Source organism: Rhinolophus sinicus, chromosome 1, assembly GCF_057876585.1.
Source record: "Rhinolophus sinicus isolate RSI-liver-muscle chromosome 1, RSI-T2T, whole genome shotgun sequence".
In the NCBI taxonomy this organism is placed as follows: domain Eukaryota; kingdom Metazoa; phylum Chordata; class Mammalia; order Chiroptera; family Rhinolophidae; genus Rhinolophus; species Rhinolophus sinicus.
The window spans coordinates 122316742-122342556 of NC_142501.1; the positions used below are offsets into that span (position 1 = coordinate 122316742).

At 36.0% G+C, this 25815-nt stretch overlaps 1 protein-coding gene across 2 annotated transcripts in view; it reads right to left on the minus strand.

Moving 5' to 3' along the window:
* The window catches only part of DNAJC1 (DnaJ heat shock protein family (Hsp40) member C1), a 198414-nt gene that overhangs the window by 21499 nt on the left and 151100 nt on the right, over positions 1 to 25815 (minus strand). For both annotated transcript variants that reach the window (XM_088789132.1, XM_019755999.3), the window contains one exon: positions 10043 to 10162. In XM_088789132.1, the coding sequence (XP_088645258.1) occupies positions 10043 to 10162 (120 nt within the window). The remainder of the gene's footprint in view (positions 1 to 10042; positions 10163 to 25815) is intronic.

Here is a 25815-nt window from a genome sequence, read left to right on the forward strand (position 1 = left end):
ATTCAGGACACAGAGGCATCCACGACAGTGCAACTAAAGACACTCACGAAAGAGGACGTCCAGAACTGCTTCAGAAAGTGGCAAGAACGATGGGATGTGTGTTTGAAGTGAGGGGGGGTATTTTGAGGGGGATTAATGGCAATGTGTCTTTTACTGTAATAAATTTTTTAGAATTAAAAATTCACTGTATTTTTTAAATCACATCTCACACACACACACATACACACACATTTCTTTTATGCATTCATCTTTCTTTTTTTTTTTTTTAATTAAATTTATTGGGGTGACAATTGTTAGTAAAATTACATAGATTTCAGGTGTACAATTCTGTATTACATCATCTATAAATCCCATTGTGTGTTCATCACCCAGAGTCAGTTCTCCTTCCATCACCATATATTCGATCCCCCTTACCCTCATCTCCCACCCCCCACCCCCCGCCCCCTTACCCTCTGGCAACCACTAAACTATTGCATTCATCTTTCGAAGGACATGTGGGTGCACCCACATTTTGACTATTGTGAATAATGCTACAATGAACATGGGGGTGCAGACATCTCTTAGAGATTCTGATTTCACTTCTTTTGGCTATATAGCCATAAGTGGGATTGCTGAGTCATATAGTAATTCTACTTTTAATTTTTGGAGGAACCTTCATACTGTTTTCCACAACGACTGAATCATTTTACATTCCCACCTACAATGTGCAGGGGTTCCAATTTCAGCACATCTTTGCCAACATGACAATATCCTTTGTTTTTTGATAATTGCCATCCTGACACGTGTGATGTTATCTCATAGTGGTTTTGATTTGCATTTTCCTGATAATTAGTGATGTTGAGCATCTTTTCATATACGTGTTGGCTATTTTTTAATCTTTTTTTTGGGGGGAGGGGTGCTAAGTTTTAGGAGTTCCTTATATACGAGGTCAGACAATTAAGTTCGCAAACTCATCCTAGAAAAAGTGCTACATACCTCACTGCTGAATATCACTACAGTCACCTTCAAAGTATCCCCCTTTGGAAGCTATGCACTGACACCAATGCCTACTCCACCCTTCAAAACAATTTTGGAACTCTTCTTCTGGAATGGCTGTCAGAGCTGTCGTCGTATTACTCTTGATGTCCTGAATGTCATTAAAATGTCTTCCTTTCAATATTTCCTTTATTTTTGGTAAAGAAAGAAGTCATTGGGGGCCAGATCAGGTGAGTAGGGAGGGTGTTCCACTGCAGTTATTTGTTTACTGGCTAAAAACCCCTTCATAGACAGAGCCATGTGAGCTGGTGCATTGTTGTGATGCAAGAGACATGAATTGTTGGCAAAAAGTTCAGGTTGTCTAACTTTTTCATGCAGCCTTTTCAGCACTTGCAAATAGTAAACTTGGTTAACTGTTTGTCCAGTTGGTACAATTTCATAATGAATAATCCATCTGATATCAAAAAAGGTTAGCAGTGTCATTGCGACAAGTTCACGAATTGTCAGACCTTGTATTCAGGAGATTAATTCTTTGTCGGTTATATGGGTGGCAAATATTTTCTCCCATTCTGTAGGTTATCTTTTGACTTTGTTAACTGTTTCCTTTGGTGCGCAGAAGTTTTTTTAGCTTGAATTTTGTTTAGTTTTGTTTTTGCTGCCTGTGCTTATGGTGGCATTATCAATGAAATCATTGCTAAGGTCAATGTCATGAAGATTTTCTCTTATTTCCTTCCAGGAGTTTTAGTTTCAGGTCTTATGAAATTTTGAGTTGATTTTTTTGTATGGTATAAAAGTCCAATTTCATGCTTTTGCATGTGGATATTCAGTTTTCCCAGCACCGTTTGTTGAAGAGACAAGGATATCCTTTCCCCACTGTGTATTTTTGGTACCCTTGTTGAAGATCAGTTGACTGTATATGTATGGGTTTATTTCTGGGCTCTATTCTGTTCCATTGTCTATTTGTCTTCTTTATGTCAGTAACATACTGTTTTGATAACTGTAGCTTTGTAATATATCTGGAAATCAGGCTTTTCTCTTCTTTCTCAAAATTGTTTTGGTTATTTGGAATCTTTTATGGTTCCATACAAATCTTACAATTGTATTTTCTGTTTCTATAAATCGATGAAGCTTTTATAATAAATTTAAAAAGAATGAAGTAAGCCTATATATGCTGACATGGGAAGATATTAAAAGTAAAATGTCTTGTTTCTTTAAAATTTTAAAAGTAGTTTTTAAAATCAAGGTAATACACTTACAAAAACAATAAAAAAGAAAAAATAGTATACAACAAGGGCTTATGATGAAAAGCAATGTACCCAGAGGCACTCATGTCTGTTCACAGTTCTTCTGATGGTTACTACATAAAATAACAGGCTTTTGGCTTATTATATCCTGAATCCAACCTCTTTTTCCCAGTTCTACCAATAACCGAGGTCCAAATTACCATTGCTTTTTGCGTAGATAACTGAAATGGCCTCTTACTTGGCCTGTCTTCCTGCCTCCCCTTCGCTGGCCACACCACCTTCTCCCCAGAGCAGTCAGGAGGGCTCTTCGACCACGCACTCCTTTGCTCCAAATCCCCCAAAGCTTTCCCACCTCACTCAGAATAAAATCCAAAATCTTTGCCTTGGTCAGTGAGGTCCTACATGGGCTGGTCCTGCACCACCTTTGGTCTCACCTGTAACCCCCTCCTACTCACTCCTTGTCAGTCCTATGGACCTCTTTGCCGGACTCTGCACACCCCAAACATGCTGTTACCTCAAAGCCTCAGTAAGGGCTCTGTCCTCTACCTGGAATCCTCACTTGCTTTGTGTCCCCGCTTGAATATTACCTCTCAGAGAGGACTCTTCTCAGAACCCTGTTGTAAATTCCAACTTCTTCAGTTTCTAACTTGTTATTCTGCTTTTTCTTCATAGCACTTGTAACCATCTAGTTTTTCTTTGACTCCATGTATTCAGGTTCTTTCCGTCATGCTTCTCCACCATCCCTTTGGGCAATGTCTTTGCCTTCACAGTTGCAGCTTAGTTGCAGACAAATTGATATTCAGCTCAATGGATGGTAAAAGTGAGTAAGAGCTCCTATGAACATACGTTACTTCAATGATGTTCCTCTGAGAATAAATTAGTACCCTAGCTAAAGCGGAGTTGGCGGGGCTTGGGAGCGCAGTGTTACTGGGCAAATACATGCCTGAATACAAATCCATTACTAGGTAAGGGAAGGACATATTTTGGTAGCCAATGTGCCATTGTCTTTCACATTTGTTGATTTTAAAAATTGAAAAACCTTCTGTAAGTACACACACACACACACGCATATATATATATATATATATATATATATATATATATATATATATATAAAACATGTTTAAAATAGGAAAAGCCATGTAAATATGATCTAGTGAATATTACTCACTGTAGAGACAGGTAATATGCTGTGATTACACTTCTTGTGTCACTCAAAGGAGAATGTTCTATCAAATTCTTTTGCTCTATCACTCCACTTTTTAGTATACTTAAATTTGGACTATGCCTTTGTTTGTATGGTTTTCTGCTCGTGGAGTTTCCAGTTGCCTTTCCCTCCCCATTTATATATATATATATAAAATTTCCCAAGTTCTTAGCCATACTATCTAGTCTATAAAATCTCTTTTTCTCCCAGGATTGTTATCCCAGCCTCTCATTCTCGGCCTCCGATGTGGACTTCTGATGCTGCTGGTGTGCTGTGTCACTGTGGGGTCCTGGGGTTCTGCTCATCGGGTTGGCTCCAATATTCCTTGGGTTCCAGGTCTTCCTCTTTTTTGATTTATTACTCGTTTTTGCTGGAGTATAATCTCAGGAAACTTTCCATGAAAGACATGAATCCTTGCCCCACGGATTTACCATCACACTTGGTCTGTTCTTGATTCAGAACCATTTCCCCTCAGAGCTCTGAGGGCATTGTTTCCCTTCTCTCTCAGAATCTCATGTTGCTAAGCAATCTGATTTGCCTAACTTTGGACGTTTCTTCTTCCTAGAAGCTTTAAAGATATATGTAGTCTCGGTGTTCATACATTTTCCTGGGATCTTTTCCATGTATCCTACTTAACTTGGGAAGGCTCTTACAAATTGGTATCAGGTGTTCCTACCTGGAAAACTTCATTGTATTATTATTTACTGAATAATGTTCTTGCGTCTGTTTTTTTTTCTCTCTCTCTCTCTCAATGGAATTCTTAAATCAGATTCGGACCTCTTGGACTGATTCCCTGTATGCCATATCTTTTCTGTAACATTTTGAAATTACTTGTCTTTTCATTCTGTTCTCTAGAAAAATTTTCCTGATAATTTTCAATTCTTCTACTTCATTTTAGTAGGAACTTTTGGTGTCCATAAGGGGAAACTATATAACTGTTTAATGTATCCATTGGTCTGGTTAGTTTTGCTGTATATTTTATGATTTCTGGGCCAGACGTTTCTAGATTGGCATTCCATGTCCCCATATCCAGCTCAGCATTGAACAAAATCACACACATCCAACTAATAAAACACTAAAAATTCTACAATATTGTTACATATATAAATGTAACAAATTGGTATCAGGTGTTCCTACCTGGAAAACTTCCTAAATAAATTCACAGATCAAGGCCAGGTATTTATTAGAATAATATTATATGACCAAGTAAATTTTAACTTGAAAATATAAAGAAGGGACCTTGATAATATATTCATCCTCCCTAGGTGATATGAGAAAAATTTTATGAACATGTCAGGAGATGTTTAAAAAAAAAACAAACAAAAAAACCTTTCATAGTATTTCACACCTGTTCCTGAACACAACTGTAATAAATTAGAATTGGAAAAATTAAACGGAATAAAATATCCTTATTATATTTTATGTTAATGACTAATATTAAAATTAATGGCAAACATTAGGTTTTCTTATTAAGATATTGAGCAAAAAAAGTCGATACTAATTACTATTACTGTAATACAACATTTCTCTGGAATTGCTGGCTAACGCAATCAAATAAGATAACAAAATAAGACAAAGAAAACGCAAAGTATTATTTGCAGAAGATAGGATTGCCTATCCTAAAATTCTAGTGAATTAACACAAACTCTATTTCAAATAAGACCAATAAGTAAGAAGGCAAGTTGCAAAAATCAGTGCTATAGCACTTTTCACTCATTTGAGGAAATGATGAAAAACAAAAAAATAACGTTCAGTGTTTACGTGATTATGAAGAAGTGGCCTCTCTTATATACTGCCAGTGGCATTGTAATCTATTGTTATAACCTGTCTGGTGGCCAGTTTTAGAGACATCGAAGGTTCTGAAAACATCCATATTCTAGAACCAAGCAGCTCTACTTCTAGGAATACAAGGTAAGGAAACAGAAGTGGAAAAATGAATAACACCGCCCCCCTCAAAAAAACCCCCAAAGACATCCCAGAAAACAGCAAAAAAAGCAAGCAATTTAAATGACAATCAGGATGCTCCTTAATTCTACTACAACAAATGGAGTATTATGTGTTTGAAAAAATGATGTGCATCTTATTGTCATGGAAAGAAGCTCACGTTTCACAGCAAAGTGAAAAGGTCAGCATACAGATTAATACTGTTAAAATCATGAACAGCCATAATGCCTCTATAAGAAGGCTAAACTCTAGTATGATATATAACAAAATGTTCATAGAATTCATTTTTATTGTGGTTGATTAGAAATTTTTTTTACTTGAGTGTATATTTTAAAGTTTCTTTTTATTTTTTGCTCTGATAATTTTACCAACAAAGTTCTACTGATTAAGTCTCTAGACACATTTCAAGTGTTTTTCATACACACAGCAATAAAATAGTATTAAATAGTGGTAAGAACACATTAGATGAGGAATCAAAATATCTGGTGTTGTCCCACCCCACTAGTAGTTGTGTCACCTTGAACAAATATCTTAACAGCAGTTTACTCAACTGTAAAATGGGGGCAAATAATGGTGGCCTAATCTACCACAGAATGCTATTATGAGGATCAAGTAAAATAACGTATATTTAAATGTTTTGAAAAGTGTATAATACTATGAAAATGAATGATGGAATAATCAATATTATCATTAAAGCAAGTAAACATAAAAATGTTGGTTTGATTTCTTAACTGACTTTGCAATGTTACTCCCATATAATGAATATATTGTTTATAATCCTGTCCTATGTGTGATTTTGCTCAATGCTGAGACAGATATGGTGACATGGAAGGCAAATCTATAAACCTCTGGACCAAAAATCATATAATATACAGCAAAACTCTAACCAGGCCGAAAGGCAGATGAAGCAGTTGTGTAGTCTCCCAATGGACACCAAAAGCTCCTACTTCAACATAACGCTCTGCCTTCTCTTTCCTTCAACCAGCAATCAAGTCGCCTGAAATTCTTACACCAATCATTCATATACTTGGGGTAAGAATGAACCTGAAGACTACTATTAAAATACAAGTGTGTGTGCGTGTGTGTGGTAACATATTATTTTATATTAATATATTGAAAATTGCTTATTAGATTAGCTATGACTCGTCTAGCAAGAAGAATGGAACATAGGACCCATTTTCCTTTCTAAAATTTACATATCCTCAAAGTTCCTGAGAGGAGTGCGAGATCAGGCCCAGATCAGGAGCTCTGCTGTGGAAGGAAGCCCGGTTAGGAGGTAGTGAGGAAGAAGTCCTTGTTGTCTTTCCAACCTATGTAGGACTAGTCTGACCCTAAAAGTAATAGCAATAATGTATTTGCCCAAATAATTACCATATATTTAGTTCACTGATAAACCATAAAGTGTATTTTCTATTGAAAATCACATATTTTTGAAACTGCCATAACAATATATAAATTCCCATAAAGAGGCATCTCCTTTATCTCCTTATTGTAGCTATATAAAATGGGAATTTTATTATTTTCCCTCCTCCTCTTCATTCTCATATGGGGACGCTTATCTAACTACACACTTCTTAACTCTCACTGTGGCACTAAGCTAATTATAAAAGTCTGTTTAAATCTATCCACCTGTCTTTTGTTTTGCTGCCTACCTGGGCCTTTTCCAAAGCAGGCAGAAAATCTCCAATCAGTCTGTTATCACAACCAGAACCTAAGAGATTAGTGACCACGGAGAGAAGCAGAATCAGTTTACATCCTTTCAGGCTAGAGAATGATACTACTTCACAAGCAAGAAATCTGAGGCTCCCTGACCTTAATTTAGAAAACCTGCAGTTAATAATCACATTAAAGTTGGTCTTACATGCCAGATAGTTTTTGTTTCCTCTGTTGTTTTTACAATTTGAGTGTCCTTTGTGGTTATCCAAGTTTTTTGCTGAGAGGCATATATTAACATTTAAAATACTTATTCCATGGTAAAGTAGGTCTTACAGCTTAGGTATCTCTGAGTTAAAATATACTTTGTATTAATTTTTTTGCAAAGCTAATAACATTACTTGTATTTATCCAGAGTAGAATCCAGAGTAGAATTCAATTTAACTCATTAATTATGATGATGAATACACTGAAAACGCCTTCCTTAATTGAGGAATAAAATGGGTTTTTCACTGTGTCTGTCAACCTAAATCAAGAATATAAAGATCCCACCAGGGCCACAGTCTCAGCCCTCCCCTCAAAAGGTCAATTATTTCTTGAAGGGAAGAGAACTAAGCCTGAAGCTAAAATGTAGCAAGGAAAACGGGTCAAAGAACAGATGTACAGAGTTGAGAGAACTGGTACAGGTGACCAGGTCAGTATGCAGAGGTTCCAATGACAGCAAACTGAACTTGCTTTCTTTTTCATAATCAAATACTTAATGAAAACAAATCTAATTAACACCAAAGCCAAAAAGTAGTATAAGTGATCTTCTAAAGTGTGGTTAACCTTCACTTAACATTCTAGTAAAGGAACCATTTCAGCTGCTTCAATGTAATTTACTGTGTGTTCACTAAAATGAGTATCTAAGTCCTCAGACACCTGCTCGCTTATACAGAGAGTAATTTACAGGCGCGCGCGTGCGTGTTTACTAAAATGAAATGTACAGGCCAGCTGTGGAGATGATGCTCACAGAATGAAAATACAGTGTGAGTCTATATACATACATACTGCCATAGAAGAAAAGTTACAATGGCATTTTTGGTGCCAAAAAAGTTTAGGTATACTAAATATTGATTTCCAAGGTACTGTTGGTATTACGAAAATAGAACTAATACTGGGAGCGGGGAAAAAAGTCTCAAAATGTCATGCTTGCTACTTCCATGGTAAGAGGAAAAAATATATATTACAGACATGGAATCAGTCTCTTCGGTTTTGGGAAAGAGAAAACGCTATGGCAGTTTCTAGAGGAAAAAAAATGGAAACATATGGAATGAATTTGCAAACGTCTGAAGAGATGTCTGCCTACACAAGACTGCACTAAGACTACTCTTGTAAATTATGTATAGATTTTCTAGATCTATGCTACTAACTAGCCATCTTAAGGCTGTGCTGTTTACATCATGTATATTCTTAGCATTTAAATTTTCATCTCTCTCCTCTTAAAAATATAGATTAAAAATTTAGCTGGATTTTAATGACAGCAAATTAATGTAAAATGTTGCTCTATTCAATTTCCTACCTGCCTTTGGCATTATTAAGTGTAATTTCTCAGAAATATTGTTTAAAAAGTTAAAGGCAGCACTGTCTTCAAAGGACACACTAAATTATGAACTATTTTTTCTCATCAGGCTACTGAATTAAAAATGTGGGGGCCCTATTAAACCAGTTTGTTTTATAACTTTCTAAAAGTTATTCTAATTTTTGTTAATCATTATATAAACAGTACATAGTTGTATAATTAGAAGGACATAGTACTTAAAACATATCCTTATTTCCAGTCACCTAAGATAATTGGTCTCCTCATGAAACATCGCCCCCACCCCAAAAAAATTACAAAATACAAGAGCTATTTTTCTATATGATCAGACTTTAACTCTGAAGCCAAAATAATGCAAAACAACATATAAAAATTCAAATACTAGTCTCTTAAGTGTAATTTAAAAAAGATCTATATATTAAAAACATTCATATATGATTTAAAATTCTCAAAGCAGTTCCTGTTTTTAAAAAAATGTAAATTTGTTTCTAAATTAAGAAGTCGACGTTTACTATGAAAAATAACATAGCATTTTTATGTAACAAGTTTTTTTGGTAGTTGTGCTTATTAATCATTTTTTAGGGTTTTAAAATTGTTCATTAACAAGAAAGATCCAAAGGTATACTAATAGAATAGAGATTTGAATCTTTGCTTTCAGTAACCCCTTAAATATTTTAGATCTATAGGATTTATTTAAAGTAAATTCAGTAAAGTATTTATTTAGTAAAGAATATTTACCGTCATTTATGAAACTAAAGACCATACTGATGAAAATAAGGATTTATCTCAATTTCAAGTAAACATTTACTGAGTAGTACATGTAGGTGCTTTTATGAGATTTTCTGCCCTAAATTTCCTAAATAAAAGCACCCAAAGTGTTAAATCTAAAGCTTTTCAGGTAAACACTTTGTTTTGTAAATGTTAGGTATGGCTGGTCATTGTGTGTGTGTGTGTGTGTGTGTGTGTGTGTGTGTGTAGATGGTAGGTATCATCCTTGAAATAAAAGCAAACATTATAGGAATACTGCTTATTTAATTAATGCAAACCACCTGTCTAAATACCTATAGCAATCTGTGTAATTCAATGTTAAAAAGATCCAGCTGAAATATAACTTCTCTAATTCTGATCAGTCTGAGAACTATTTTTTCCCCAGCTAAAGGGGTCACTCTAAACACAAAAACTAGCATTGTTTTTCTGTGATTAAGTTACAGTAGCTTAAGTCTCTAAACACTAGACTTCCTCAAACAGCTGTTAATTGTGGACCAGGGGACTGGCTGACATCTGCTTCTTGCTTATTTCGTTAATGGTTCACTTCCAGGTCCTAAAAGGATTGTTGCCTTTCTCCGAAGATAATGTTGGAGGCATCTATGTCTGCCTTCTACATAGTTGGCTTGTTCTGGTTTGTCACTCTCCATACAATGCAAATCTGAGTGAACTCACATCTGTCACCGATCGACCCAATTCGTGGGCAATCTTTTCCCATCGACCTGGGGTCCCTCCTGGGAACTTAACCATACTTCTTGTCAGCTGGCTGAAGTCCTCTTCTGTCCATTCAGGTGCCTGCAAAACATTAAAGGAAAGAAAAGATACTTTACAGAATGTTTGCTAATACATTTAATAAGCTTGTGAAATAACTTATTGGCAATAGGCGTTCTGCAAAAACAATACTATTACAATGTATCTAATAGTTTAGAGGTTTGAGTTGCATATTTAATATTAGAATGCAAAGCTCCAGCAGCCTTTTAAATTTTCCTATGTATACCAAATAAGCATAAATATTGCAAAGCCAGGCTTTTGAACACACACACACACAAACACACACACACAGCAATTCAGTTTTGCATTAAGGTGAGAAACCATCCTCAAAGTCTATGAGATGCACTGTGTTACAAAAGCCTCATTTAAAGTATAAAAGGTCTTAGAGTTTTAAGAAAAATTATGTTTTTTTCTTTTGTTTAAAGTATAAGCATAAATGAAAATGTGAACAAGTAAATGCACCGATGTAGAATCAGAGCTGAGACAAAGATATATTTTTTTGTTCCTTCTCCATAACAGTATTTAATTCTAAAAATCATGTATTTTCACGAAGTTTAACTTATCAAACGCTAGCATTTTTAAAAACTTGGGAACAGAAATAAAATCAGAAATTCGTGACCAAGACTTAAACCATCAAGTCCATGCAAAAAATTTCATTGCTGAGAAAGTAAACAGCTTCTAAAAGTCAATCAAATTATTAAATTGAATAATAAAATACCTGAAATATTACAAAATCTTTTTTTTTGCAAAGGTGAAAATTCTAAAGGCAACCACATTTTCTGCATTTTATTCACCACCCACTACCTGGTCAAACCCAAAGCTGAGGAAAGCAAAAGAAACTAGGATCAAACAGCAAACAACCATGTTACAATTATTCTACCTTACATTTTAGCACTAAACTATTCCCTACCAGAGGCAGTAACCACTCTGGTATGCAGTCAGCAGAGATAGAGGAAGCCCACCTTATTTTCCTTTAATTAAAAAAAAATAATAAGAGAAAAAAAAGAAGGAAACCTTTGAGACAAATACCTTTTCTAATCACCATTTCCGATAATGAACAGGCATACATCAGGCCGTTTGCATTACAGAACCATCAGTACAGAACAACAGTCAGAGGTGAGTGACCCCAGGGACTATCTCCACAGCTACAGCAAAGCTTCTCCCTGACACTAATCCTCCCTGTCATTCTCCCACTGTGCTCTAACCACACTGACATCCGCCTGCCTCACTGCAAGCTTAACGGGGCCCTGCCTGACTTTTTACTGTCTCCCCCAATCAATGGTTCAAGCGTGCTCTTTTCACCATGTCCAAATGGCAGCTTCACTCATAATCAAAGTGCACTGCCCCTGTTAAAGGGCTTTCCGAAAGGCTCGCCCATTTGCATTCATTTGCAAAGCAAACTACTTTTATTCACTTTGTTCTGCTATCAAGAATGTTCCCTGAAGCAGATAAATTGGCATAAATACAACCTGCCACTTAAGAGTCAGTAAATAATAGCCAATAGTAGGGAGGATTTTATCAATCATTCTATTTTGTATCCACTAAAAGCTGAAAGCTTCCAACATATTCATCAGTACAACCCGTAGGAACCATGCATAAATTCACTTCTTTAAAAAGGTAGCCTACACTGGGTATGGTTGAAATTTCTTTGATATTTAATGAATATCAGAAATCTAATTCTCCATATCAGGTAATTAAACAATTTACACTGAAGGTGTAAATTTATTTCATTCTTTTTTGCTTGTTCTCACTTTGTTTAGGGGAAAAAGTATTATCCAGATATTATTTAGGGGGACATAACTGGGTTTTTAAGGAAAGGATCTTTTTATTGCTAAAACGCTGAAACTTAAATAACTACATACCAGTTGGTTTCAGAAATGCTAGTGTTCACAAAAATTTAAATATAAGCTTATAGTACAGTCACACCAAAAAGAGCATTAAGTTGACATTGCACAGAAATATAGTATTCAAACTACATATCAGTGCAATTTCATACTAAATCAAATACCTTGTTTCTATATTAATTAAAACAAACATTTTTGGAACAAACAAAATTGTCTTAAATGTCAATAATAGAAAGCCAATGTTTCAGAGTCAATGTGTTCTTTAAAATAGTGTCTGTTTTTAATAGGGTGGCTTTCCAAATAGCTGCATATATATGAACAATGGGCATTAAGACTCAATCTGATTTTAACTCCTTTTTAGTAGGATGAGTCTAAAAGTACAGTGTCACTTTTTTTTCTGGGAAGGAAAAATTTTAAATCAAGTATTTGGACTAATATCCTGAAAAATTATCAACTGCTATGACAGTCTTTCCTTTTAGTTTCACAGTTATTTCATGGCAGTGATTTTTATTATTAATAATAATAAAAAAACTAGATCGATAATAACTAGGACCATAATCTGAAATCTTTGAGAGAATCCTTTTAGCAATTCATTATTCTGTCTCCTACAGCTGTCAGGCACTTTGGTGAATGTGTAATTCCTCAGCAATGGTTAGTTGTGTCTTTAGAAGCAACAGAGCCTACTGTGATCCAGCTTCTACAGCAGCCATGAGGGTGGCCACGGTGTGAATGTATTCTCCTCGTTCTAATCTGGAGCCAACTGTAGCTGTGAAAGTCAAATGAATGCGTAAGCATACTGCTTTGCCACTTAAAACCATGTGTGTCCAATATTACTGAGACACCGGGCCAAAAATTCATCTCTCTAGTAACGTAATGGAAGATACCACATGGTGTGGGGACAGCTGTTGTGACTACACAAGCATTCCAATTTTGCATCAGAAAAGCCTCACTCTGGGAATAAATCTCCATATTGAATATAAAATAAAAAGTAAGTTTTCAAATTATTCAACGTTTTTATGTAATGACCCCAAAATATAACTATTAACGTAAGAGCTGATATGAAAATTTAAATTGTATTGCCAAATAATGTCCCTTTGGGATAGATTTTTGTCACAAAACCAGCAAAGATTTGGTGCCTTTAAATATCCTTACTATTCTTGGGGGATAGGAGTTGGAGGCTGTAGTGAAAAGCACATATTTTTAAAGTAATCTATACACACTTTTCCCCTCACAGCTTTAGACCATAAAATGTTAATTACAAAGTATCATGCCATTTATTTGGTACTGGAAATTTATGGCTAAATTAAAAGAAAAAATTTAAATGTACTTATTATTTATTATATTTTCATACTTTAATGACAAAAAGTCCATTTCTGTCTCTGAAGTAGTTTTTAAACTTCTTGTAAGCAATAGTTCTATTGAAATGATCTATGAATAATCACTGTTTGTATAATTAAAGAAGTTGCAATTTTGGACTCAATTCTTATTATTCAGCTCAACTCATAAATTCTTAAATATGTTACTTAAGAAATAATATCCTTACATAGCATCACCTAAAGTATCAGATGTATATCTAATAATGTGGGTGGTATATCTAATAATCTTCTCTTCTCTAACTCTATGTTCTATACTGATTTTGCATTTTAGAAGGTGCCTTTAGCTTTTAGCTATAAAATTTCCTTTCAATTTAAAAATTGAGCAGTTAAGTGCCCTTGACTATATATGTGGATAAATTGTATGTAAAAAAAACAAAACAAAAAAACCACCAAACAAAAATAAAACAAATTACTTCAAATGTCTTTTCACTTTTAGAAAGAGAAACTCTTATTTGAAAATCTTGGAACTCATCCCAAACTATCGTTCTAATGTTGTGATTCTTTAGCAGCAATCATTATTTCATGCTGTGTCCAGAAAGGTCTCCTCATCTATGGTTTAGCTTCCTTAACAAAAAAAAGGTCTCCTCTGGACTAGAAATAGTAAAGCGTGGTCTTTGAGCTGGCACCAACCTTGCAAACTGTAAGTAAGTTCAGAAACTTAGATTAAGGGTTGGAAACAGAACAATTTGATATTGCCGCCACAATGAAGTATGTGGTCAGTCAACTCCTTTTAAAGAGAATATAAGCCAGTTGGGGTGTTGTCAAACTAGCACGGTGGGTCACATGAAGTGTAAGCTGCTTTCTTGTTAGGCACAACAGGACTACATATTGGTCAGTAACAAACAGAAATAAAAAATTTTAAAACCTAGGCCTTTACTACAGCTAGTTTCAGAAACACTGCTCGATGCAATGCTTGTGTTTGACACACCAGCTATTGGGGGGATTTTTTAAAAAACTGACAGATGACATTATATTAGTTTCAGGTGTACAACAGGATTCAATATTTGTATATACTGTGAAATGATCACAGTAAGTCTAGTTAACATCTGTCATCACAGTTACAGAATATTTTTTCTTGTGATGAGAACTTCTAACATTTACCCTCTTAGCAAGTTTCAAATACAGTAATATAGTATTATTAACTATAGTTACCATTCTGTACATTACATCTCCATAACTTATTTTATAACCGGAAGTTTGTACCTTTTGATTCCATCTCTCTGCCCCTCTCACCACTAGCAACCACCAATCTGTTCTCTACCTATGCATGCGTTTTTTTTTTTTTTTTAAGATTCCACTTATTTATAAATGAGATCACATGCTTTTTCTCTTTCTCTGACTTATTTCACTTAGTATATTACTCCACTGTGTTTGTGTGTGTGAGATATTTTCTTTATCCATTTATCCATTGAAGGATACTTAAGTTGTGTCCATATCTTGGCTATTGTAAATAATGTTGCAATGAACATGGAGGTTCATATATCTTTTCTAGTCAGTGTGTTCATTTTCTTCAGAAAAACACCCAGAAATGGTATTGCTGGATCATATGTTAGTTCTGTTTTTAATTTTTTAAGGAAACTCCATACTGTTTTCCATGGCGGCTGCACCAATTTACATTCCCACCAGCAGTGCACAAGGGTTCCCTTTTCTCCACATCACTGCCAACATGTACTATTTCTTATCTTTGTGATAGTAGCCATTCTAACAGGTGTGAGTAGCATCTCTTTGTGGTTTTGACTTCCATTTCCCTGATGTTTGGCAATGTTGAGCACCTTTTCATATACTTGTTGGTCATTTCTAAGTCTTCTTTGGAAAAATGTCTATTTAGGTCTTTTGCCCGTTTTTATATTGGGTTATTTGGTTTTCTGCTGTTAAGCTGTATGAGTTACTTGTATATTTTTGGATGTCAACCCTCTATCAGATATATGATTTGTAATTATTTTCTCCCACTCAGTGCCTTGCCTTTTCATTTTGTTGATGGTTTACTTGGCTGTGCAGCTTTTTAGTTTGATGTAGTCCCACTTGTTTCTTTTTGCTTTTGTTGCCTTTCCTTTTGGTGTGAAATCCAAAAACTCATTGCCAAAACTGATTATCAAGGAGCTTACCATTTATGTTTTTTCCTAAGAGTTTTATGGTTTCAGGTCTTATGTTCAAGTCTAACCCATTCTGAGTTAATTTTTGTGTATAGTGTAAGATAGTGGTCTAGTTTCATTCTTTTGCACAAGGCTGTCCAATTTTCCCAACACCATTTAATGAAGAGATTGTCTTTTCCCCATGTACAAGGTATGATCAAAGAATACAGTAAATGTTTAAAAATATTTATTACAGTAAAAGACACATTGCCATTAATCTCCCTCAAAACACTCCCTTTCACTTAGCACACACTTATCCCATTGTTCTTGCCACTTTCTGAAGCAGTTCTGGAAGTCCTCTTTCTTGAGTGTCTTTAATTGTGCTGTTGTGGCTGCCTCGATGTCCTGAATCATTTTGACTTTGGGGAAGAGCCAGAAGTCGGACGGTGCCAGATCCGGTGAATAAGGTGGTTGAGGACACACCGTAATGTTTTTATTTGACAGAAATTGTCACGCACCAGAAGCGATGTGTGACACGGAGCCTTTTCGTTGTGATCACAAAATATGGTGAGTGCTGCTGCTGAGTGCCATCCAATGGAAAGGCAGGGATCTTCAATACAGGAAGCAGTGCGTCAAACCTTAGTAACAGTGTGTGACGATTTCAACTTGGTTGGTGCAGTCAGTCAGGTGTGAGCTACGGCTGAGGGAAGGTGTGTTTTCAAGTGTGCTACAAATCATCCTCCGTCATGATAATGCTCCGTGTCACACATCGCTTCTGGTATACATTACGGTGTGTCCTCATCCACCTTATTCACCGGATCTGGGGCTGTGACTTCTGGCTCTTCCCCAAAATCAAAATGATTCAGGCCATCGAGGCAGCCACAAACAGCACAACTAAAGACACTTATGAAAGAGGACTTTCAGAACTGCTTCAGAAAGTGGCAAGAACGATGGGATAGGTGTGTTTGAAGCGAGGCGGAGTATTTTGAGGGGGATTAATGGCAATGTGTCTTTTACTGTAATACTTTTTTATTTATACATTCACTGTAGCTTTGATCATACTTCATATATTCTTGGCTCCTTTGTTGTAAATTAATTAACCATATATGCATGAGTTATTTCTGGGCTCTCGACTCTATTCCTTTGATCTATGTGTTTGTTTTCATGCCAACACCATACTGTTTTGATTACTATACCTTCGTAATATTGTTTGAAGTCAGATAGCATGGTGCCTCCAGCTTTGTTCTTCTTTCTCAAGATTGCTTTGGCTATTTGGATCATTTGTGATTCTACACAAAGTTTAGAATTATAGTTCTGTGAAAAATGCCATGGAATTTTGATAAGGATTGCATCAAATCTGTAGATGGCTTTGGGTAGATATGGACTCTTTCCATTATTTAAATTTATTGGGGTAACGTCGGTTAATAGTATAGAGATTTCAACAGTATTAATTCTTCCAATCATGAGCATGGAGTATCTTCCATTTATATCTTCTTCAACTTCTTTCATCAGAGTCTTACAGTTTTCAGAGTACAGGTCTTTCACCTCCTTGGTTAAATTTATTCCTAGGTGTTTTATTCTTTTTGATGCTGTTGTAAATGGGACGATTTTCTGGAGGGATTTTTTCCCCCTCCAGTTGGTTTCCTTCAGGGCTTATTCCCAAAGGGGCTATATACAAAGCATGGGTGGAAGAGAACCACAAGAGCCAGTGCAGTGACAGTGCTGATAGCTGAAACCTGGAAGAAAATACTCCTGCAGAGGCGGCCTTCCTACAGGTAATAATGAAACCAGGTGGAGGGACACGGTGGCCCAAGACACCCTCATCCAGACCCACAGCCAGGATTGGCATCAATTTCTAGTTAAGTTTTTGATAATTTACTACATAGTCCCAACAGTTGAGTGATATGGAGTAATATGGGATGTGACCAGAATCAGGTCTTTCATGATAGTACTAAACTCTGTAATTTTCCTGGGAAAACAATATTGTTTTTATTATTTGGGGGTACCCTTTCTTGACTGGGGGTCCTTGTCTGAACCATAAAACACAAAATGCTGTTTGAGTGACTTTTTTTCAATTCTCTCAAACATGGTTTGTAACTAGCATAGGTGAGAAGTTAATTCATTACACACAATAGATGAGTAGGGCCTCAGGGCATAATTCCCAGCCTGTTTGAGAAAGGCTGAGTGAGAGGATAATTCCAGGAGGTTTGCACAACTGAAATCTTAGATTTATGTTCTTTAGGTTATTACTCATTTATTTTCTGGTGATGTGTAAGTTTTTTTCCCCAGTTACACTTGATATACAATATTATATTAGTTTCAGGTGTAAAACACAGTGATTAGACATTTAAATAGCTTATGAAGTGACTACCCTGATAAGTCTATTACCCCCTTAACATCATACAGAGTTATTACAATATTATTGATTATATTTTCTATGATGTATTTACCTTCCAGTGACTGTTTTTTTAACTGGCAATTTGTACTTCTTAATTCCTTCCCCCCTTCTCACCCATCTCTCCAAACCTCCCTCCTATCTGGCAACCATCAATATCTATGAGTTTCTGTTCTCTTTGTTCATTAATTTTGTTTTCTAGATTCCACAAACAAGTGAAATCATACAGTATTTGTCTTTTTCTGCCTGACTTATTTTACTTAGCATAATACCCTCTTAGTCCATCTATGTTGTTGCAAATGGCAACATTTCACTCTGTTTTATGGCTGAGTAATATTCCATTGTATATATGTACCATTATCCATTCATCTGTCAATGGGACACTTATGGAAGCAACCTATGTTGACTACTGTAAATAATGCTGCAGTGAACATAGGGATGGATATATCTTTTCAAACTAGTGTTTTGGATTTCTTCAGATAAGTACCCAGAAGTGGAATTGCTTGGTCATAAGGTAGTTCTCTTTAATTTTTTGAGGAATCTTCCTATTGTTTTCCACAGTAGCTGCACTAATTTGTAATCCCACCAACAGTGCACAACGGCTCCTTTTTGTCCACATTCTCGCCAACATTTGTTTGCTGATTTGTTGAGGATAGCCATTCTGACAGGTGTGAGGCGATATTTCATTGCGGTTTTTATTTCCATTTCTCTGATGAGTGATGTTGAGCTTATTTTCAATAAAGCTTTCTGCCCGTTTTTATTCCTTTCCTTAGAACACTGCTAAATAAATTCAGGGGAAAGTGATCTGGAAGGGGGCGACAAGAAACTATTTGCAAAGTCTTTTATCCTCTCCTCCTGTCCCACTTTTAATTCCTGAGCTTTTCTGAGCTTCTATGACATAAGTAGGCTCCTCCCCCACTGCAAGGACAGAGTGGGTTAAGTAGCTACTAATTATCCACTGCTTTTCATCTTCTAAAATTTCATTAACAATCCCGTCTGCTAATTGTCTCTTTCATTCTGTTTATTCTAGGGTTTATGTCTTTTTTATTCCTTTAGTCTCATTTTGTGGGGATTCAGAAAAGAGTAATGATAAATAAATGTGATCAAGGTGATATTTTCCAAGAATATGATTTCATGTGGAAAAACTACTTTGTCTTACTTAAAACTGTGATATACACAATTAATTATTCAATTCTACCCTAAATAGTATGTGCTGGAATCACCTGTTCATGATAATTTAATACTACAATAAAGAGCTGACTCCATTTTATGATGTTGGATTGTTGACAGCTTTGAAGTCTCACCCTTCCCTGTTCTCCCTGTGCCCCACATCTGGGCAAGCTGCTAAGAAAGACTGGGAGGTTGAAAGTTTGCAAGCTCCACTCCCACCCCAACCACAATAAAAATCCCAAGTCAGTCTCCTTTTCCTGCTCTCTCAATTTTTTGGGTCAACATATGAAGCCTGCCCTGTTTTCCCCAGAAAGACTTCTCATATAGCAAACCATTTTTATATTCCCGTGTGTGTGTGTGTGTGTGTGTGAGAGAGAGAGAGAGAGAGAGAGAGAGAGAGAGAGAGAGAGAGAGAGAGAGAGCACTCTTATTATATGAACCAAATTTTAGATGTGGGGGAGATCCATCCTATCCCTGCAAGGGGGCCACAGCAAGTCCTGGAAGCAGGATGCCTAGAGGAGCACCACTGCTCAGGGTGGATGTTTCTTCTGCTTTGCTATGCTAACTGGCTCTGCTGCTTGGTGTTGCATTTGCTGAGTTCTGCCAACCCTGTTACAGATCTGACCAACCTAAGCTGGAAGTTTCAATAATTGGTATTTAGGGAGAAGAGTATGGGACTGGGGCTTTCTTTTAAGTGGCCTTGGGTTGTGTGTCTGAGCCCAGACCCATGTGTGTCTTAGATTAATTATGTGACTTCATTCCAGCATAAGCCAAGACTGACGCTAGACTCAGGAAAAGACTCATTCTTTGACAAAGCGAGTGGCTGGGTCTCTACCAGGTGTTGGTCCCAGTTCTATAGACGGCTCAGGGGGGAAGTTACAGTATACAGGCCCACTGGGTGGTCCCGAGTGGAGGAACAACAGTTACTATTTGAAGAGTGGTCATTATTTGAAGAGTTGAATTACTGAAATTCACACTCCTAAAGGCAGGTGGCTCACTAGGGACGTACAAAATGCTTTTGCAGTTTTTGCTGCCTGTGTCTCTGTCACAAAAAAGTATCTTGATCCTCAAGGTTACAGGGAAAAACACACATGGCATCCCATCCCTGTAGCACAGCCGAGGTATTAATTCAACCATTGTCATGAAGGGCCCTAATTCTGATGATATTGATTTGAGGCTCTCTGGAGAAAAAAAACTTATAAACGGTGTAGAGAAGACCTTCCTGAAATACATCCAGTAACCACCACCACCACCACCACCAAAAAAACCCCCCAAAAAACGAAACCTTGATATGGGGCGGGATGGGTGGGGTGGTGTATTGGTCTGATAGGGCTGCCATACAAAATACCATAAACTGAAGAACTTAAACAACAGAAATCTTTTTCTCACAGTTCTGGAGGCTAGAAGTCCAAGATTAAGGTGACATCAGAGTTGGCTTCAGGTGAAGCCTCTCTTCCTGGTTTACAGATGGCCTCCCTCTCACTGTGTCTTCATGTGGCCTTTTCTCTGTATGTGGGAGGAGAGGCCTAGAATCTCTCTTCTGAACTCATTTCTAGATCCCTTGTCTCTTTTCCTCTACATATAAAGACACCAGTCCTGTCAGATTAGGGCCTCGCCCTTATGACCTCATTTAACCTTTAATGACCTCCTTAAAGACCCATCTCCAAATATAGTCACATTGGAGGTTAAGGCTTCAATGTATGAAGGAGGGGGGAAAACAGTTCAGTCCATAATGAGAAGGAAACAAACAAGAAGTGAAACAGAAGCCCATAATCGGTAACCCAAAATTTACTAAAATAATTTAACAAGAAAAAGATAAAAAGGGCATAGATTCGTTTGTGTACCTCCGTAACACGAATTCTACATTAATTTAACATCTGCTGTAATACACCAACTGATAAAATCTTCATGGCATTAATCAATACTGGGGCTCAAATTACAGTTACATTGGGGATCCCACTAAATTTAAAAGGTATAACCTATAATATTAGGGGAATTATTGAACACGATACAGAGGACCAACAGAGGACCTCACGTTATCCATGGGTACTGCTGTCTTGCCTAAATACCTCATGGCACAGCACCCATTGTCCTAAAATAGCCCATAGTGGTCATGGATTCTCTGACTCAATGAGTAATAAATTAAAGTTAAGTATTTGGCACTTATAAATTATCTTCCTAAAATGGAACCCCATGGACCTCCTCCTCCCTTATTAAAATAGTTAATATGGCCCAATGTAAATTAAAACAGGGCCTTTAATGATTGAAACCCATTACACAAGACATATTTTGAGAAGGGGTGATTATCCCCACTGCTTTGCCATTTAACAGCCCAATTTGGCTGGCTCTTAAACTCGGGAAGAATGAATGGTGCCTCACGGTGGATTACCTCAACCTTAACGCTGTGGGACTCATTAAGGTCTCCCTGGCCAATATTACTGCAATTACTTCATCCAATCAGTAACTAGTAAATATTTGGCTATTATAGATTTGGTGCATATGTTTTGTTCACTGTCTATTTCAACAGCCTCTTGACTGCAATTTGCCCTCCCCTCCAAAGGGAAAAGATACACTTTTACCCAGGTACCACGGGGCACCTCAACAGCCTGCTCAACACACACAATCTTTGAGGGCAACGTCTTAACTACATCCTGCTTTCTCCAGGAACACAGGTCTGACATTGCACTGATGACATCTTCCTTTGAAGAGATTCATTTGACATACTCATTCAGGATATACAAATACAAAGGATTTCACAAAAAGGGGGTGAGGACACTGCTTCAACACTGTGTGAGGCCAATCACCTTGCTTAGTCTTGAAAATCGGTAAGCTGAAGGTTGCTCCAAGAAACAGCCATTGATTCCGTCAGCACCCATAACTTCTTTCAGTTTTTTTGAGGGGTTCTGAAGGAAACATTTCTTATTTACAAATTGTTAAGTCCTTTTATGCTGTTACTTGCAAGCCGTCTCTCCTTGAATGGGAACCCCCCTCTAACAAAAGGCTCTAGAATCCGTCCAAATTGCAAAAAAACAGACACTCCTGTTAATGCCCCCTAGAGACTCCTTCACTGTAGAGGTTGCGGCAACCTCTCAGTGTCAGAATACCAGCTGTGTATAACTAATGACTTTAAAATGGTAAAATCACAAATATTTGGATTTTGCTAAAATTAAACTTTTGGTCTTTTAAAGAAACTGTTTAAAAAATGAAAAGGAAAGTCACAAACTGGGAGCAAATATTCACAACACATAGCAGAAAAAAGATGTGTATCACAATTTGTTTATCCATTCTCTTATTGATGGACGTTTGGGTAGCTTCCAGCTCTTGGTTCTTATGTATTATAAATGCAGCTGCTATAGACACTTGTTTATAACTATCTTAGTGGTCACATGTTTCAGTTTCTCTTGACTATATACCTGGTGGTGAAACTGTTAGGTCAGAGGGAAAGTATACATTTCATTTTTAAGAAACTATGTTAAGTATTTTTCCAAAAAGCTGTATTATTTTATACTGTAACCAGCCATGTCTGAGGGTTCTTCTAGTTGTTCCAGATCCTTCCCACACTTGATATTACTAGTCTTTAAAAATTTGACTCTTCTAAGTGGGAATGAAATGTATCTTATTGTGATAATAATTTGCATTTCCCAGATAACAAATGATCTAAGTATCTTTACATGGGTTTACTGGCCAACTGCAGATCTACTTTTGTGAAGTCTATGTTTATGTCTTTTGCCCATATGTTAACTGGATTGTTTATCATTTTACTCAGTTGTAAGAGTTCCTTATATTGTGTGGAGACAAAATCTCTGTCATATATGTTTTTTGAATATTTCTTTCAGTCTAATACTTACATTTCATTTTAAATTCTTTACTTTTACTTTGAAATAGTTTTACACTTACAGAAAAGTTCTAAAAATAGTGTGGACTTTCCATATAGTTTTTATCCATCTATTAAGATGTTAATATCTTTTTTAATCAGGTATAATTAACATTATATTAATTTCAGTTGTACATTATGATTCAATATTGTACAATGATCACCACAAGTCTATTTAACATCCATCTCCACACATAATTACAAAAATTTTTTTTCTTGTGATGAGAATTTTAAGATTTACTCTTAGCAACTTTCAAATATGCAATAAAGTATTATTAACCATGCCATATATCACATCTCCATAACTAATTGTTTTTTATAACTGGAAGTTTATACCTCTTGACTCCCTTCATTCATTTCGCCCACCCCCAACTACTACTGCCTCTGCCAACTACCAATCTCTTCTCTGTATCTTGAGCTTGGTCTTTTTCTTTTTCTTTTTTTTTTTTTTTTTAGTAGATTCCACATATAGGTGAGATCATCCAGTATTTGTCTTTCTCTGGTATTTTTAACTTGGCATAATGCCCTCAAGGTCCATCATCCATATTGTTGCAAATGGCAAAGATTCCTTCTTTTTCATAGCATACACACACACACACACACACACACACACACACACACCTGCTGTTTCTCCAAAAATAAGACCTACCCAATCAGCTCTAATGTGTCTTTTGGAGCAAAAATTTATATGAGACCCAGTCTTATTTTACTATAATACAAGACCGGGTCTTTATTATAATATAATATAATATAATACAGTATAATATAGTATAGTATAGTATAGTATAGTATAGTATAATATAATATAATATAATATAATAATATAATATAATCATAATATAATGTAAAATATAATATATAACACATAATATATAAAATATATAATACCGGGTCTTATATTAATTTTTGCTCCAAAAGACGCATTAGAGCTGATTGTCCGGCTGGCTCTTATTTTTGGGGAAACACGGTATATACACACACACATACATACATATATATACATACAGAGGATGCCAATAAAATGTATACACATTTTAAGAAAGGAAAAAACTATTAAAATTGTAATACTCAATACATACTCGTAACAAAAGATGAATACAAGTCACATTTGACTTCTGCAATTACAAGAGGTGCTCAAAGTGGTTACCATCAGCGTCCAGACACTTCTGATTACAGCAAATTACTGCTTCAGCAACGTTGACCAAAGTGTCTATATGTATATAATTTTTGGTACCCCCCGCTACATACGCCACATTTTCTTCATTCATTCATTGGACACTGTTGTTTCTGTATCTTGGCTACTATGCAGTCAACATGAGGGTGCATATATCCTTTCCAGTCAGTGTTTTCCTTTCCCTTGGATAAATACCCAGGAATGGTATTGCTGGATTATATGGTAGTTCTATTTTTAATTTTTTGAGGAGCCTCCATACTACTGTCCATAGTGGCTACACCAATTTACATCAACAGGGTACTTACTAGGGTTCCGTTTTCTCCACATCCTTACCAACACTTGTTATTTCTTGTCTTTTTGATAACAGCCATTCTTGACAGGTATGAGGTGATATCGAATTGTGGTTTTGGTTTGCATTTCCCAAATGTTTAGCGATATTGAGTATCTTTTCACAAACCTGCTGGCCATTTATATGGCTTCTTTGGAAAAATGTCTATTCACATTCCCTGCCCATATTTTAATTGGATGGTGTGCTTTTTTGCTATTGAGTTGTATGAGTTCTTTATATATTTTGGATATTAACCCCTTATCAGATATATGATTTGCAAATATTTTCCCATTCAGTAGGTTTGCCTTTTCATTTTGTCAATGGTTTCCTTTGCTGTGCAGAAGCTTCTTAGTTTTAGTCCCACTTGTTTATTTTTGCTTTTGTTGCCATTGCTTTTGGTGTGAAATCCAAAAATCACTACCAAGATCGATGCCATGGAGCTATCCATCTATGTATTCTTCTATATGAGTTTTATGATTTCAGGTCTTAGTTTAAGTCTTTAATCCATTTTGAGTTGATATTTGTGTATGGTATAAGACAGAGGTCCAGTTTCATTCTTTTGCATGTGGTTGTTCAGTTTTCCCAACACCATTTATTGAAAAGATTTTCCTTTCCTCACTGTCCATTCTTGACTTTTTATCATAAATTAACTTACCATATATACATGGGATTATTTCTGGGCTCTCTGTTTTGTTCCAATGACATATGTATCTGTTTTTATGTCCATACCATACTGTTTTGATGACCACAGCTTTATGATACAGTTTGAAATCAGGGAGCATGATGCCTCCAGTTTTCTTCCTCTTTCTCAACATTGCTTGGCTATTTAGGGTGTTTTGTGATTCCATACAAAATTTAAATGTTTGTTCTAGTTCTGTGAAAAATGGTTTAGAATTTTAATACAGATTGCAATGATTCTATTGATTGCTTTAGGTAGTATGGACATTTAAACATTATTAATTCTATCAATCATGAGCACAGAATAGCTTTTCATTTATTTGTGTCTTCGTCACTTTTGGTAATCTGTGTTTTATAGTCAGTGTACAGGTCTTTACCTCCTTAGTTAAATTTATTCCCAGACATTTTACTCATTGTAAATGGGATTATTAATTTCTCTTTCTGATAGCTTACATTAGTGTATAGAAACAACTGAATTTTTGTATCCTGTAACTTGACTGAATTCGTTGATTAGTCTAACAGTTTGTGTGTGTGTGTGTGTGTGTAATCTAGGGTTTTCATTTTATCATATGCTACCTGCAAATAGTGACAGTGTTACTTCTTACTTTCCAATTTGAATGCCTTTTATTTCTTTTTCTTGCCTAATTGCTCTGGCTAGGGCTTCCAATACTATGTTGAATAAAAGTGGTGAGAGTGGGCATCCTTGTCTTGTCCCTGATCCTAGAGGAAAAGCTTTCAGCTTTTCACTGTTGAGTATGATATCAGC